This window comes from Cornus florida, unplaced genomic scaffold (assembly GCF_030987335.1).
Source record: "Cornus florida cultivar Cherokee Brave unplaced genomic scaffold, ASM3098733v1 CherokeeBrave_3.0.0_Hap2_Chr05, whole genome shotgun sequence".
NCBI classification, from domain to species: domain Eukaryota; kingdom Viridiplantae; phylum Streptophyta; class Magnoliopsida; order Cornales; family Cornaceae; genus Cornus; species Cornus florida.
In genome coordinates, this window is record NW_026775575.1 from 34860043 (window position 1) to 34874213 (window position 14171).

At 34.3% G+C, this 14171-nt stretch overlaps 1 protein-coding gene across 1 annotated transcript; it reads left to right on the forward strand.

Moving 5' to 3' along the window:
• Positions 1–9086: 9086 nt before the first annotated feature.
• LOC132306265 (ethylene-responsive transcription factor RAP2-3-like) lies at positions 9087–10427 on the forward strand. Its single transcript, XM_059803590.1, has 2 exons — positions 9087–9509; positions 9575–10427. Exons 1-2 carry the CDS (start codon positions 9335–9337, stop codon positions 10261–10263), a joined length of 864 nt encoding a protein of 287 aa, XP_059659573.1. The 5' UTR covers positions 9087–9334; the 3' UTR covers positions 10264–10427.
• The last annotated feature ends 3744 nt before the right edge of the window (positions 10428–14171 follow it).

Genomic DNA, 14171 nt, shown 5'->3' on the forward strand with positions numbered 1-14171 from the left:
AGTGCTGCTATTAGTGGATGTAGACCGTTATATCCTGTGAGACAAGCGTCACATAGTCCGTCAGTACCATGAGGGGCGTAAATATATTATCTTAAGGACATAGTATTACATATTAGCATCGATCCAGGTTTTTTTTATTTATTATTATATTTTATTGCTTTAATTTGCATGTTTAATTAATTATTTTTTAGCATATTATTAATTATCTCATGGTATATTAGTATAAGGTTAGTTATATCTTAAATGTCATTTGAAGTATATATTTACCAACAATCTTAAGACAATTTATTCCTTGTGTAGATATTATTATATGCTTTAATTTAAGATATAAACAAGTAGAGATTATACTAATAATTGAGATATAATAAAATAATGTTATATATATACTATTATATACTAAATATTGATGTGTCCAATATTATGTGAAATTGAAACATGCTCTATAAATTATTTATATAATTCAATATTGGTTGAATTATTTTAATTTTGTAATATAATATAGTATATTATATTATCCTAAACTTGCGCCAATTAGAGGTGGAAAAAGGTACTTCGTTATGATGACTTGCATTTATCATTCCCATTGCTTCTACTAAAGAGCTCTACTGTGCTTGAATTACTGCTATTTCATCCACAGGGCCCAATTCAGAACTCTTAGCCTGAACTGCCTGATGTCCTTCCTCCAGCTCTTCGTCAATAGCTACTGCTTTAGAGTTCTTCATAGGCCGTGGCATTTTTGCTTCTTTTAACACTGCCAGGCAGGGTGTCCCCCCGGGCATACCCATTGATGTTTGCGCGTTTTTTTAGCTCACATGTCTGATGGAATTTGCGGGTGTGCCAGAGTATGAGCATATATACTCAAAAAATGATTTGAACACCAAATTATCTCTTTTGGTGGCTAACTTCAGGCGATTGTGCAAGAGAAAGAATAGAAAGAACTCTCAGCTGGATTCTTTTTTTGCCTTGGATGCAAGGACATTTTATAGTAGTGTTTAAAAGAAAAGAAATGCAATAAGTAAAGAAATTTAAATGCACTGCATGAATTGAAATGGACTTTAAAAGGAACTGGCTGAATTGAAATTGCGTGAAAAATAATGAGTGCAATTGAATAGGATGGCCAAATTTAGATGACTAAAATCTAATAAAAGATCGTCATTGAATTAGATTGCATAAAACAATGATTGATATGTAAATAGCATAATAGACATTGCAAGAAAATGGTAAGTTATTGGAATTTAGATTCCTTGAATGGAATTTGCCATTTGGACAAAGGATTTAAAGATTGATAGCTGACGTAGAGTTATTTAATGAATTTTTTATTCATATTTTGTGGGTGGTGTTGGACCTTTTGGAAAGAATTACAATTCTTCTATTTATAGAAGTCTCAATCAACTTATTCTCCTAATTATTTGCACCAGAATCTTCTCTTCCTTGATTTTCTTCCCTTTCGTAATTCAAATTGGTTTAACCTCGGTGTGTTTCGCCTTCTGTACACCTGTTTCAAGTTTCCTTAATTATGAGCCTTCTTTGTCATATGCTGAAAAACTCCCTCGACTTAGTCAGCTTCAGTTGCTAATTTTTAGCAACTTCTTTCTATAAATCTGGCAGCCGTCTCATTCCCAAATGGCCTAACTATTTTAAAGCCACTTGTTATCATTTGATTTGTCCGTGTCATTGTTCACACAGCTGCCATCTTTCATAGCTTTCCTTCTTTTATCCAACTAGAATTCCTATTTTATAGGAATTTAGTTGACTAATTTGCCCAAACTCTAATCCTTCCTATTCTGTTAGCAACGTAATTTGAAATAGAAGTCAAACATTGGTTGCTAAATTTCAGCAACTACTATATCCATGAAATGGCTAAATATATGTCCCTATATTTACTCCTGATATTTCTTAACTGGCCGATTCCCTTCATGCTTTATTAGAAACACTTGTCAGCTCCTTACTGGCACACGTCATCGCTGAGATGGCTACCAAGTTTGGTGCCAAATGAAGCAAATTAAGATGGAACCTTGGAAATGTAGATGGGGTGAACTATTTAATATATGGTATTTCAAGAGTTAGAAAATCATAAAAAATACATCATAAATAAAATTTCAGGATTATCTAAAACTTTTGTGGGAGATAATATCCATAAATGAAATTTGGTATGATTCACCCATCTTAAGAGAAAAACTTATAAATGTGGGGGTTTTGAGTCCTAAGAGATTTATGATAGAACCAAAAATCATTTATAGTATTATAACAGTAGTGCATGTTGTTTCATACGAAGAAAATATTATGGAATAATTACAAGAATTCTTTTTTCTAGCTGAAGAGCTGAGTTATTTGTTCAAGCTAAAGAGTCAGGTGTGCAAGCTTATAAGTCCTTAAGTGGATTAAAGCTAGTACCGAGACATTGACATAAATGTGATACGTAAGTCATTGTATGCCTTAAAAAATAATGATATATTAATTAGTATATTTGATATGAAAGATTTAATATCTGATAACATAGTATATTCTCAATATAGTAAGATTCAGATAATACTAGTTATAATAACAAAAGTCTAGCTAACTTTTGTAGATGTAAATCTCAAATATAAATACTAGTCAAAGTATATCGAGATTGTAAGGCATCTTAATAACTGTGATTAATTGCACATTCAATCTAGGATAGGATCAGTTAAAAACAATAAATAGGGTAGTTGAGATACACCCTAAGTTTGATATTGTATAGATTGAGGAATTAAATTGGAGGTGTAACAATGATGCAATCTAGACGTAGGATATTAAAGATTTCAAATCCAAGAGTAGACATGTCTTTAATATTAAAGGTGTAATTGTATGTTTTTTTTTTTTTTTTTTTAGAATCAAAGTTAGAAACTTGGAATAAATCAAACAGAAAAGTTAATAGACTTCACCTAGATGACATTTCAAAGTATGTCTACAAATGTGCTACTAAAGAAAATGATATTGCTAATAATAAACAATTTTAGGGCAGAAAGTATACATTTACTCTCAACTGGTGAAATCTTTGCAGGTATAATATTTCTATATACAACCGTGTGGCCACATATAAAATTGAGGGTTGTACTAGAGAGCAATTGAACAGATTATCGAGGAGAATGGGGTTAAAGCCGAAAGCTAACAAGACATCTTAATGGAATTAAACCTAACCTAACTGACTGAACATCCCAATATCTATGTTTAAAGGGACAACATAAATTCTGAATGACTCACCACTTGGAAGATATGAATCTTCTACCCATTTCTATGATGAAACAGTACTACATACAGCGAAGATTAAGATAAGCTATGCTTTTAATGACTCTTATACCTTAAAAAAAAAAAAAAAAAAAGGATGATGCATTTTCTTAACTAGGATTATGTTACTAAACCAAAAATAGAACAGGGTTTAGGAATTAGAAAGTTGTCTGATATTCAGGTGTCGGCTCGTTGTGTGTTAGCTTGGGATTACTTGAACAACAAAGATAAGTTATGGATCTCTTGGTTTAAGTTCAGGTATGCTCAACATACAACTTTTTGGAATGCTATTGCCTCGCAGTCTAGCTCCCCTATCTGGAAATCAATTATTACTGTTAGGGAAGTGATGCAGTAGAATATTAGTTTTGAGATTAGTGATGGCCAGCACATAAATCTCTTCAGGGATCTGTTGTGTAAAGGGCAGATGTTCAATTCATTATTTGGCCATAGAGTGGTCAAAAGTATGCATCTTCAAAGGGATGCTCCGGTCAGTTCTTTAATATTGAATGGAGCTTGGAATTTGCACAATTTGCAAAGTGAAAACTTGACAGTAGTGAAGGACTTTCTGCAGAATGTGGAAATTAAAGGTGGGGAGGATAAATTGTTGTGAGATGGTGGGAAATTCAATTTCAAAAATGCTTGGAACTGTGTTAGACATACTGATATAGTGGTGCCATGGTTTAAATTGTGTTGGGGAAAGGCTCGGCACAGATGGTCTACAACAGTTGTATTAATGTTATTAGATAGACTTCCTACCATGTGTAATTTGCAGAGAAGAAGAGTCTGTTTGGTTTCTAGATGTACACTTTGTCAGAAGAGTTTGGACACTATAGATCATGTATTTGTTCCTTGCCCTTTCTCTCAAGGTTTCTAGAAATGGTTGGGTGGGATTCTAGGATGGGATCTCAATAAATTTCAAGATGTGTTAACAGCTTGGGACCTTTTCAATTGGATGGATAATTTATATAACAAGTCAAAACAGTTGCAAAGTTTTTTTTTTCTGCAGGTCTGTGGTACATTTAGAGGGAAAGGAATACTAGATTTCATGGTTCCAATAGCCTTGGTTTAGAGGTGGTGGCATGTAACGACCCACTCTACCACATGGTATGATATTGTCCACTTTGGGCTTAAGCCCGCACAGTTTTGCTCTTGGGCTTCACCCCAAAAGGCCTCATACCAATTAGAGATGACACACTTACATATAAGCACTTCACATTTGCTCTACCAAGGCGATGTGGGACTGTGCACCCGTAACTCGCCAGTGTGGTAGCCTGACAGTGTCTCTTACACCCGCCCACAAGGTCATCATAATCCAACCCTTTGGGGGGACGTCGCACTTCCGGCTGGGTCAGGCTCTGATACCATTTGTAACGACCCACTCCACCACATGGTATAATATTGTCCGCTTTGGGCCTGAACGCGCACGGTTTTGCTCTTGGGCTTCACCCCAAAAGGCCTCATACCAATTGGAGATGACACACTTACATATAAGCACTTCATCTTTTCCTCTCCCAGGCGATGTGGGACTTGTGCACCCGTAGCTCGCCAGTGTGGTAGCCTGACAGTGTCTCTCGCACCTACCCACGGCACACCCACCCACAAGGTCATCACAATCCACCCCTCTTGGAGGCCCGACGTTCTCATCGGCACATTTCTGGTTGGGTCAAGCTCTGATACCATTTGTACGGACTTTATATATATGTTTATGGTACCACGAGATGAGCTTGAGTCTCAGACTCGTTGGTTAGGGTGCGTATATGCAGTAGATGCGTAACTGGCTATAGTAGTTTGAGGTGTGCATTGTGATGACCTTGTGGGCGGGTGTGCCGTGGGTGGGTGCGAGAGACAGTGTCAGGCTACCACATTGGCGAGCTACGGGTGCACAGTCCCACATCGCCTGGGTAGAGGAAAGGTGAAGTGCTTATATGTAAGTGTGTCATCTCCAATTGGTATGAGGCCTTTTGGGGTGAAGCATAAGAGCAAAACTGTGCGGGCTCAGGCCCAAAGCGGACAATATCATACTATGTGGTGGAGTGGGTCGTTACAGATGGTATCAGAGCCTGACCCAGCTAGAAGTGTGCCGACGGGGACGTCGGGCCTCTAAGGGGGGTAGATTGTGATGACCTTGTGGGCGGTTGTGCCATGGGCGGGTGCGAGAGACACTGTCAGGCTACCATACTAGCGAGCTACGGGTGCACAGTCCCACATCGGCTGAGTAAAGAAAAGGTGAAGTGCTTATATGTATGTATGTCATCTCCAATTAGTATGAGGCATTTTTTGGTGAAGCCCAAGAGCAAAACCGTGCGGGCTCAGGCTCAAAGCAGACAATATCATACCATGTGGTGGAGTGGGTCGTTACATGGCAAGGACTGCCTTCCTGAAAGTGTGTGATGTTCAGATAATTAATTTTAATGATGTTATTATGTAATCGTTATTTTGGTATAGTGCTTTTGTACTGGAAATGGGCTTATTTATTAAAGCACATATTCTTAGTTTTTCTTATTTTTCTGTTCTCTGAGGGTATGCCCTCTATGTTCCTATATTCCGGTTTATTTTTTGAGCTCAATATAACACCAATTATGAAAAAAAAAAAAAAAAAAAAAAACCTTAAAAATTAAAGCGGGGAATGATATGATACTCTTAAAAAGAAGTCACCTATATGAGTATGAAATGGGGCCGCTTCTATGAAAACTATAAAGGCCAAGTTTTCTAGAGCACTCATGAATACCAGGAGTTGTTCAGCGCCAAAATGAACACAACAATGAGAATTAACTCTGTAAGGAAGGTATCTATACGTTTGCTATTGTCTTGGTTTACATCAACGGCTAAACAGTTCAAGACATCACATTCATTGGTTAACTAGTAAATTCGATAGTAATACACTAGGGAAGGTTCAAGGCCAAAAACTACATATCATGATGTAGTAACTTTCTGACTATACTCTCTCTAGTGTTTGCATAATCATCTTTTGAATTTAAGCAGCCAATTTCCATTCATATGGGGGGATTGTTGGAATATGTGAATGCAACTTGCCTATAACGTGTCTACGTATATCACGTTAGACAGTAACGTGAGTGTCAATGGTACAAGGTCACTCATACACAGTGACATGAACAGTTAAAGTATCCTTTAATGGGAAACCCGATTGTCCTTTAACGTATTCTCTGGTGGATATTTGGACTCTACCATAACTAGGGTAGAAGAAAAGACGTTCTTCAGAGAATCACAGAAAGGGATGAAGTCATGGATTTCAAAGAGGCAGTTGTAGGCTAAACCAACACAATCATTTAAACCATTAATGCATCTGGTGGTAATGTCGTGTGACAAACAAACACAATGTTTCAGATATTTCCAGAATAACGATGAATTGTATTTAATTTGAAACGTTGCAGTAGATGGTGAAGTGACGCACCCAGTCCCAATAAACACCACTTTGTCTATAAATACCCCTATGGGCTGTATTAATCATTTGTTCAATTATCTAATTTTCATCTCTCCCTCCCCAGACTTGAACCCAACCCAAGTGGGTTCAGTCCATAGGTCAAGTGGTCCGAGCCACTGAGACCACAATATAATTTCATTGAGCCATTTTAAAATTAGTCCGAGCCATTTGGTTTGAATTGCACCAATTTCATTATTTTTTTTTAGTATAAATGCATTTTTTAAGTTAGAGAGAGTATAACACAGAGAAGGTTCGCCGTATGTACGAGTTTGTAATGTTACTACTGGTGGATGTAAACTGTTATATCGTAGGAGACAAGTGCCACTAATTCTCTTAACACCATGCGGGGCGTAAATTGTCTTAAAGACATAATATTCAATACTAGTCTTGATTCTGATTCTTTATTTAGTATTATTATTTTATTGATTTAATTTGCATATTTAATTAATTATTTTTAACATATTATTGATTGTTTCATAGCAGATTAATCTAAAGATAGTTATATCTTAAATTTCATTTGCAGTTTATATTTTTCAACCGAAACTAAAAATGTTCTATATGGCCTGAACTAAAGAGCAAAGCGCCTTTTCTTCCTAATTTTTCAAACAATATATGTGTGTGTACATAAGCTTGAAGGCATTAAAAACTAACCATTATAGTCAAACATAAAAGCCAACACGTACTGTTCTTGTTAGTGTTCTTTTACTCACCTTTAACTTGCTGTCCTAAATAGACAAACATATAAGCTGGCCAAATGAGGATTCAACATGAGTGTTCATTCTCCGCGTACAGAGTGTGTACTATAAATAAAAAATGGCGACAAATTGCAAAATTCCATGGTCGAAAATGTTATAATTATGTCAATGCCTGTATGGAGATACTCTAACCTTGAAAACATCCATGAACGGTTGGATCAAGAGAATATTATAAATATCTTACAAAATATGTCTCAAAATTATTACATTTTTTTTTTTGGTAGGACCAATCTAAGTGTGGTCAATCTAAAGTGTTCTTTAAATTTTAGTGGTGTTCTAAGTGTGATAATAAAGTCCAACATCACGGCGCGTTATTAATTTTCAATATTCACAAGAAAAGAGGGGGGGTTAAGTGGTGTAACCATGTAGAGACAAGTGGGGGCAATTGCCCCCACTCAATTTTTAAATTTTATATGAAAAGATTTTTATTTTTGTATTATTCTTCCCTCTAAAAATTAATATATATATATATATATATATATACACACACACATATACGGTTTTACACTAAAAAAAAAAAAAAAAAAGAAAAAAGAAAAGAAAAAAAAAAAGAAAGAGCCACAAAACAAAGGAATATAATCATCACATAATTGTAAATATTCTATCAACTTATTACTTTCCCTAAAATATGATATTTTTTTTCTATTTTCTCAAAATATTATATTCTTTCCTAATATTCTATCACACTTTTGACTTACCACAAATAAATGGACTATTTCCATCATATTTTAAATTTTTAACATTTTTCACAATTCAAACAAAGCAAGCGGTCGTGATACTAATTATTATTCTCTAAATAACACTTAGAATTTATTTTTATTTGCAGCCCAAATCAATGAAATCACAGATTAATTGTTATTATAGATTTTTATTTTTACATATGTGATATATTAAAACTGGTAACTGTTGTTTTTTTTTTTTTTTTTTTTTTTTCATTGAATATGATTTTTTTTACTATATTTAATTAAATGAACTCAATTTTGAAACAGTAATGAATAATTTAAGAATGTACTGAATAGAAATATAATGAATCAATGTTTTAATTTTTACATATATTGTTTTGGTTCAAATTATATATATATATATATATCTATTATTGCTATTAAAGATTGGCCTCACAGAAGAAAATTTTTGACTACGCCACTGAGAGGGTTTGTGTGTGTGTGTGTGTATATATATATATATATATAACAAGGATATTGAAAGTTATATATGAGAACAACAAAAGTGTAAGCATGTGTGTGGCAAGGTTGTTTATGAGGTGGGGAAGATGATAATCCCAAATAGAGAGAGGGAGAGAAAGAAAGGACAGAGAGACTAGATTAAAAAATTAGGAACAAATTTGACTTTTATAAGCTTTTTTTAATGATGTTACTAACGAAAAAAATAAAACTGAATCTGAGGATGGTAATTTTTAAAAAATATTTTAATCCAACATTTCGTCAAAGGAACGTTCCCGAAATTAATCCAAAAAAAACTAAACACAGATGGACTCTATTTGTTTGCAATTGCAACCCAAGATGACAAGATACACCATCAAATCATGTGGTGGGGTCTATTCTAGAGAAAGATCACACGAAAATTTATTCAAATAAATACACCAAAAAGTAAAAGCCTTTATTACATATTCTAAAGAGATAGACATTGCAGGTTCGGGATTTACTAGACTTGCCCGCCACGTAAAAACCCTAGAAACTTCTTCAGTCCTCTGTTCACCCATTCCACCTCACACAATACAATATATAAAAGCCCATTTCCCCATTCTTTGTATCACAACCACTCACAAGTCACAAGAACCGACCTTTCCTAAACCCATTTCAAATCACTACCTTACTACCATCACTTTTTCAGGTCTAACGTTGTTGATCTTCTTCATAAGCTGCTGAAAATGTGTGGCGGTGCATTAATTTCGGAGCTCATCCCTCGCAGCCGCGACCGCGACCGCGACCGCCGCGTCTCCCCCGCTGACCTCTGGCTCACCTCTCCCTTTGCCAAGCTCAACCCAGATCAGCTCGGACAAAATCACCAACAGCTCACCCACAAAAGGTCTCAACCTTGTACAGGTAAAATCTCTACTTTTCCTCTGCTTTGTGACTGTTGTTTCTGATTTGGGACTTTATTCGAGCAGGTGATGAGCATGTTGAGAAAGCACCCAAGAGGCAGCGCAAGAACTTGTACAGAGGAATAAGGCAGCGTCCATGGGGAAAATGGGCAGCTGAGATTCGAGACCCGAGGAAAGGTGTCAGGGTTTGGCTCGGTACATTCAACACGGCCGAAGAAGCTGCGAGAGCATACGACAAGGAGGCTCGCAAGATCAGGGGTAACAAAGCCAAGGTTAATTTCCCCAATGAGAACAGCGATTACAACCACCCCACACCAGGTCAAAATCACCTACCTCTCACTTCTCGCAACCCCACATGCAATGGGTTCCCTGCTAATTCGAACCAGATTGGGACATACCCGTCTAATGGGTTCTACAGTGTCCCTTCTTCTGTGAACCCTGACCCTGTTGCTGAAGAAATTTCTTGGTCTGGTTCAGAAAATGGGTACTCTTCTTCCATGAAGGTGGAGGACAAGGAAGAGGAGGCGAAGCAAGAGGCGGTGCCGGTGATAGATTTGGAGGCAGAGGAGGAACAGAACGAAATTCAGAAGCTGTCGGAGGAGCTCATGGCCTACGAGTCCTACATGAAGTTCTACCAGATTCCGTACCTCAACGGAGAGTCTTCGGCGGCGCCGCTACCCAACCCAGCTCAGGATACCGCCGTAGGCGGTGTCGCCGTCGACCTCTGGAGCTTCGATGATATCACTCCGGCGTGATCTAAATCGCCACATTCCATGTTTTTGTTTTGTTTTTTTATTTTTTATTTTTTTTTTGTTTTTGCTTATGTTTTTCTTTATTCTTTTTAAGGAAAATAAAAAATAAAAAATTCTCTGTAATTTGTAAATTAAATATATTTAAATGATTTGCCTTCGTGGTTGGATAGGTGTGTTTTTAATTTGTTCTTTTCAACAAACTATATATAAATGTAACTAAAGAAAAAATAAATAAAAAAAGCCCTGAATTTAAGAGAGGTTAATTTAATTCGAGACGTTCATATATTTATTGTAACAATTCTCTAATTTTTAGTATTTTTAGATATGCTTTTTAAGCTGCACATTCAAGTCACATGTACAAATTTCTATGACTAACTCCATTATTTATTTATATATACAATATTTATTGTTGATGAGCAAAAGGTGAGTTGAATGATCTTAAAAAAAATTTACTTAAAAAAAATGTGTGAGTTGAATTGTGTGATTCTTAGAAAAACAGATCTCTTTGTAATAAATAAATTCATCTTCTAAGTCTGAAAATATTTTGTTTTTAATCCCTTACAAAATATTTTTAATTTCTTTACAATTTTCTTAATAGTAATAATAAGTTAAATTATTGAATTTATTAGGTTAAACAAAAATATTCACGCCCACCCTTGTTTTAAAAAATTGGTGTCACATCTCTTCAAATTTATACTAGGTTATACCCTACATTAAAGTTGAGCCATTAACCTTAATTTTGTTGTTACTAGCAAGTAGAAATTTTATAAAAGTATTTGTTATTTTCACTAAAACAAAAAATTAGAAGTTTTTTTTTTTTTAGCTAGAAAAGTTTGAAACTGCAAAAAGCCGATAAAAAGGACAAAATAAAGATGTAAAGATATGTACGATATAAAGACAAAAGTTGCAAAAGCTGTTTGACAGTGCTAATTCTAGGTTGGGCGGCCGCTGGTTTTGGGCAATTTACCTCGGCGCCCACGGCTAGGCTTCCAAGGTTCGTTTGAGAGTGCTTATTCTGGTTAGCCGGCCGCTGGTTTTGGGCAATTTACCTCGGCGCCCACGGCTTATGCTTCCAGAATTTGTATTTTCATTGATTATTTGTCCCACGCCATATTTGAATGAGGAAGTGATTGAGTAGCAGTAAATGGGTATACAGTATCATTTAATAATTTAAATTTTTAGGCAAATAGATAAGCGCTCATCCATTACATTGGTATTAGAATCAGACCCAATCTTTAATCCGATGTCAAGTTAAGTGCCCAACCCGAAAGGTATTCGGGTGAGCCACCCCCGAGTAGGCAGGGTGACCTGATCGCAACGAGAGCATTGCGAGTTTAAGTTTGGGAGAATGTTACAAGGGTCATGTCTTATATTGGATCCAGATAGAAAAGTGATTCAATATAAATGGGTGGATATGTAGCACTACCCAATATTTCAAAGGATGCGTGTTTCAAATATTTTCAAATATTTAGAACCGTTGAGTTTTGATTTCGGTTCAAAGTTTGTAACCGGAACGAGAATCGTTAGGAACGAAAACAATACTAATAATTATATATATTATTTTTTAATTATATAATTACTAATACTTATACCTATATTTATTGAATATTATATATAATGTATATATATATATATACACACACTTATGTCCATTGATGTTTGTTGTGCTATAAGGTATTGCTAAAAAAAATTAAAAATAAAAAGGGAAACTAAAATCGTGGAATAGGATCGGTTCGGACTCCATTCCCCAACAATTTCGATTTTGGTTCCGGCAAAAATAGAACGGGCCGGAAAGTTCTAATACTGTACACGGTGAATGGACTTTAGGGCCTCTTCCGTATGGATTACTAACATACAGTGAAAAGTTTCGTGAATAAAAGAAAAATTAATTTTCACTATCATGAAATTCTTTGAATAATGTTGTGGAAAAATGTCAATTAAAGGGATGGCATAAAAGTTATAAAAATATATATATTTAAATCTAAAATCTTTTATATATACTGCAAACTCATACTTTCAAAAGTATTAAGCTAATAATTTATTGAAGAAATAAATTTAATTTCAAAATTGTAGTCTTTTAAGATCAGAAGATCCTACATATTGGTACATATTCTGATGGCATTGTATTATACTCAGTTGGAAAAAAACACATAAAATTATACTCACTTAATCTCATCAAAATAAAAGAAATAAACAATTTTTCTTTTTGACTTTTAATATAAGATGAGTATAAAAATTACAAGAATATATATATATATATATATACCTAAAATGTCCTTATTTTTGTTATATAGGATAACAAATCTAAATAATTTTTTCCTTCAATAAGCTCTTTGTAATTTTGTAAATAAAATAAACATTATAAGAATATAAATAAGTAATTTTTTAGGACAGTCAAGAGAATGATATGGACCATTAACCAATCTTATAAAAAGTCATACACAAACACATTTTGTTTAGATGGATAAAAGAAAGTACATAGTTTTAAGTTCAAAGAAAATGTCCAGGAAAACAAAAAATTAAAAAATTGTGTGTCCTTTTTTTTTTTTTTTTTTTTTTTGTAGAAAAAGAATTTCTTAGAAAGTTACGCGGTTTAAATTAATTTTTCGTAAAAAAAAATGTTAAAAATCATTTTGTTAACCTTCCACTATTTCTTTCTAACCAAAACAAGCACATTCAAATGACATTTTGATTAATTTTTTCGTCCAAGTGCACAAGTAGCAAAGTGTTACCAATAGGAAAAATAGAAAAATTAATACTCGTGCATCAACCACATAATTGGATTAAAAAACATAAGGGTAAAGTACAGTAACACCCTTGAGGTTTGCCAAAAAGACACACAGTTATAAGTTACCCTATTTTTGGACAATGACATCCCCTTTCTTAAATTCCAACCAAACAAGGCCTTTAATCAATTGAAAAGACAAAATTTAAAAATTACTCCTTAATATTAAAATCAGATTTATTATAAAATATCAAACATGCTAAAAGGACACCATTGGTTCCATTAACTTGGTCATTTAATTAGGACTTTACTATCACTAATACTATTGCTTTAGTTGATAGTGGGGCAGACATGAACTGCATACAGAAATGATTGATTTCTACTCAATATTTTGAGAAAACTACTTAAGGTCTTGCCAGTGCAAATGGAAGAAAGATGCAGATTAAGTATAAACTTAATCACGTTTTTATCTGTAAATAAGGTATTTGTCCTCTATTTACCTTTTTACTTATTAAAAATATGGCATAACAGGTTATATTGGGCACTCCCTTTTTAGCCTTGATTATGCCAATTGAGAAAATTGATTTTCATGGAATATGCTCAGTTCTACAAGGTCAGTCAATAACTTTTGAGTTTTTGACCAAACAAGTAAACAAGGATATCAATGCTTATCTTGAAGGAATGCTTATCTTTAAGGAAAAGCAACTGAATTATTTGCAAAAGGAAGTCTCTTCCTTAGCAATCAGAGATTGGTACAGCCCACTGAGTAGCAGAAAATAGAGTTAATACGAGAAAATTTTCTAAAGGACGTATGCAGTGATGTCCTTAATGCTTTCTGGGAAAGGAAGAAACATATTGTTTCTTTGCCTTATGAGAAAGGTTTTACTGATCTCATGATTCCATCTAAAGCTAGTCCAAGGGGTCGTCCAAAAGTCGCGTTGGAATGTTAAGACCAAATTTTGCATTAAATTGTGCTACAGGTCGTTGTTTCTAGTAAACCGTTGACAGACGAGTAATAAGATCTCTCTTAAGCAAAACACTGACAGAATAATAACTTACTATTCATTACATAATATTATAATGATTGTACTAGTTAGATCTTAAGCATTATAATTATAACAAATGCAGATATATAATAAAAGATAGACATATATAATAATTAAAACAGAATTTAAAACTTTAAAAA

What these genes read in the sequence shown, in the direction of transcription:
- LOC132306265 (XM_059803590.1), top strand. Translation starts at nt 9,335, where the DNA reads ATGTGTGGCGGTGCATTAATTTCGGAGCTCATCCCTCGCAGCCGCGAC. An exon ending in AAGGTCTCAACCTTGTACAG is followed by an intron (nt 9,510 to 9,574) that starts GTAAAATCTCTA and finishes TTATTCGAGCAG; the next exon opens with GTGATGAGCATGTTGAGAAA.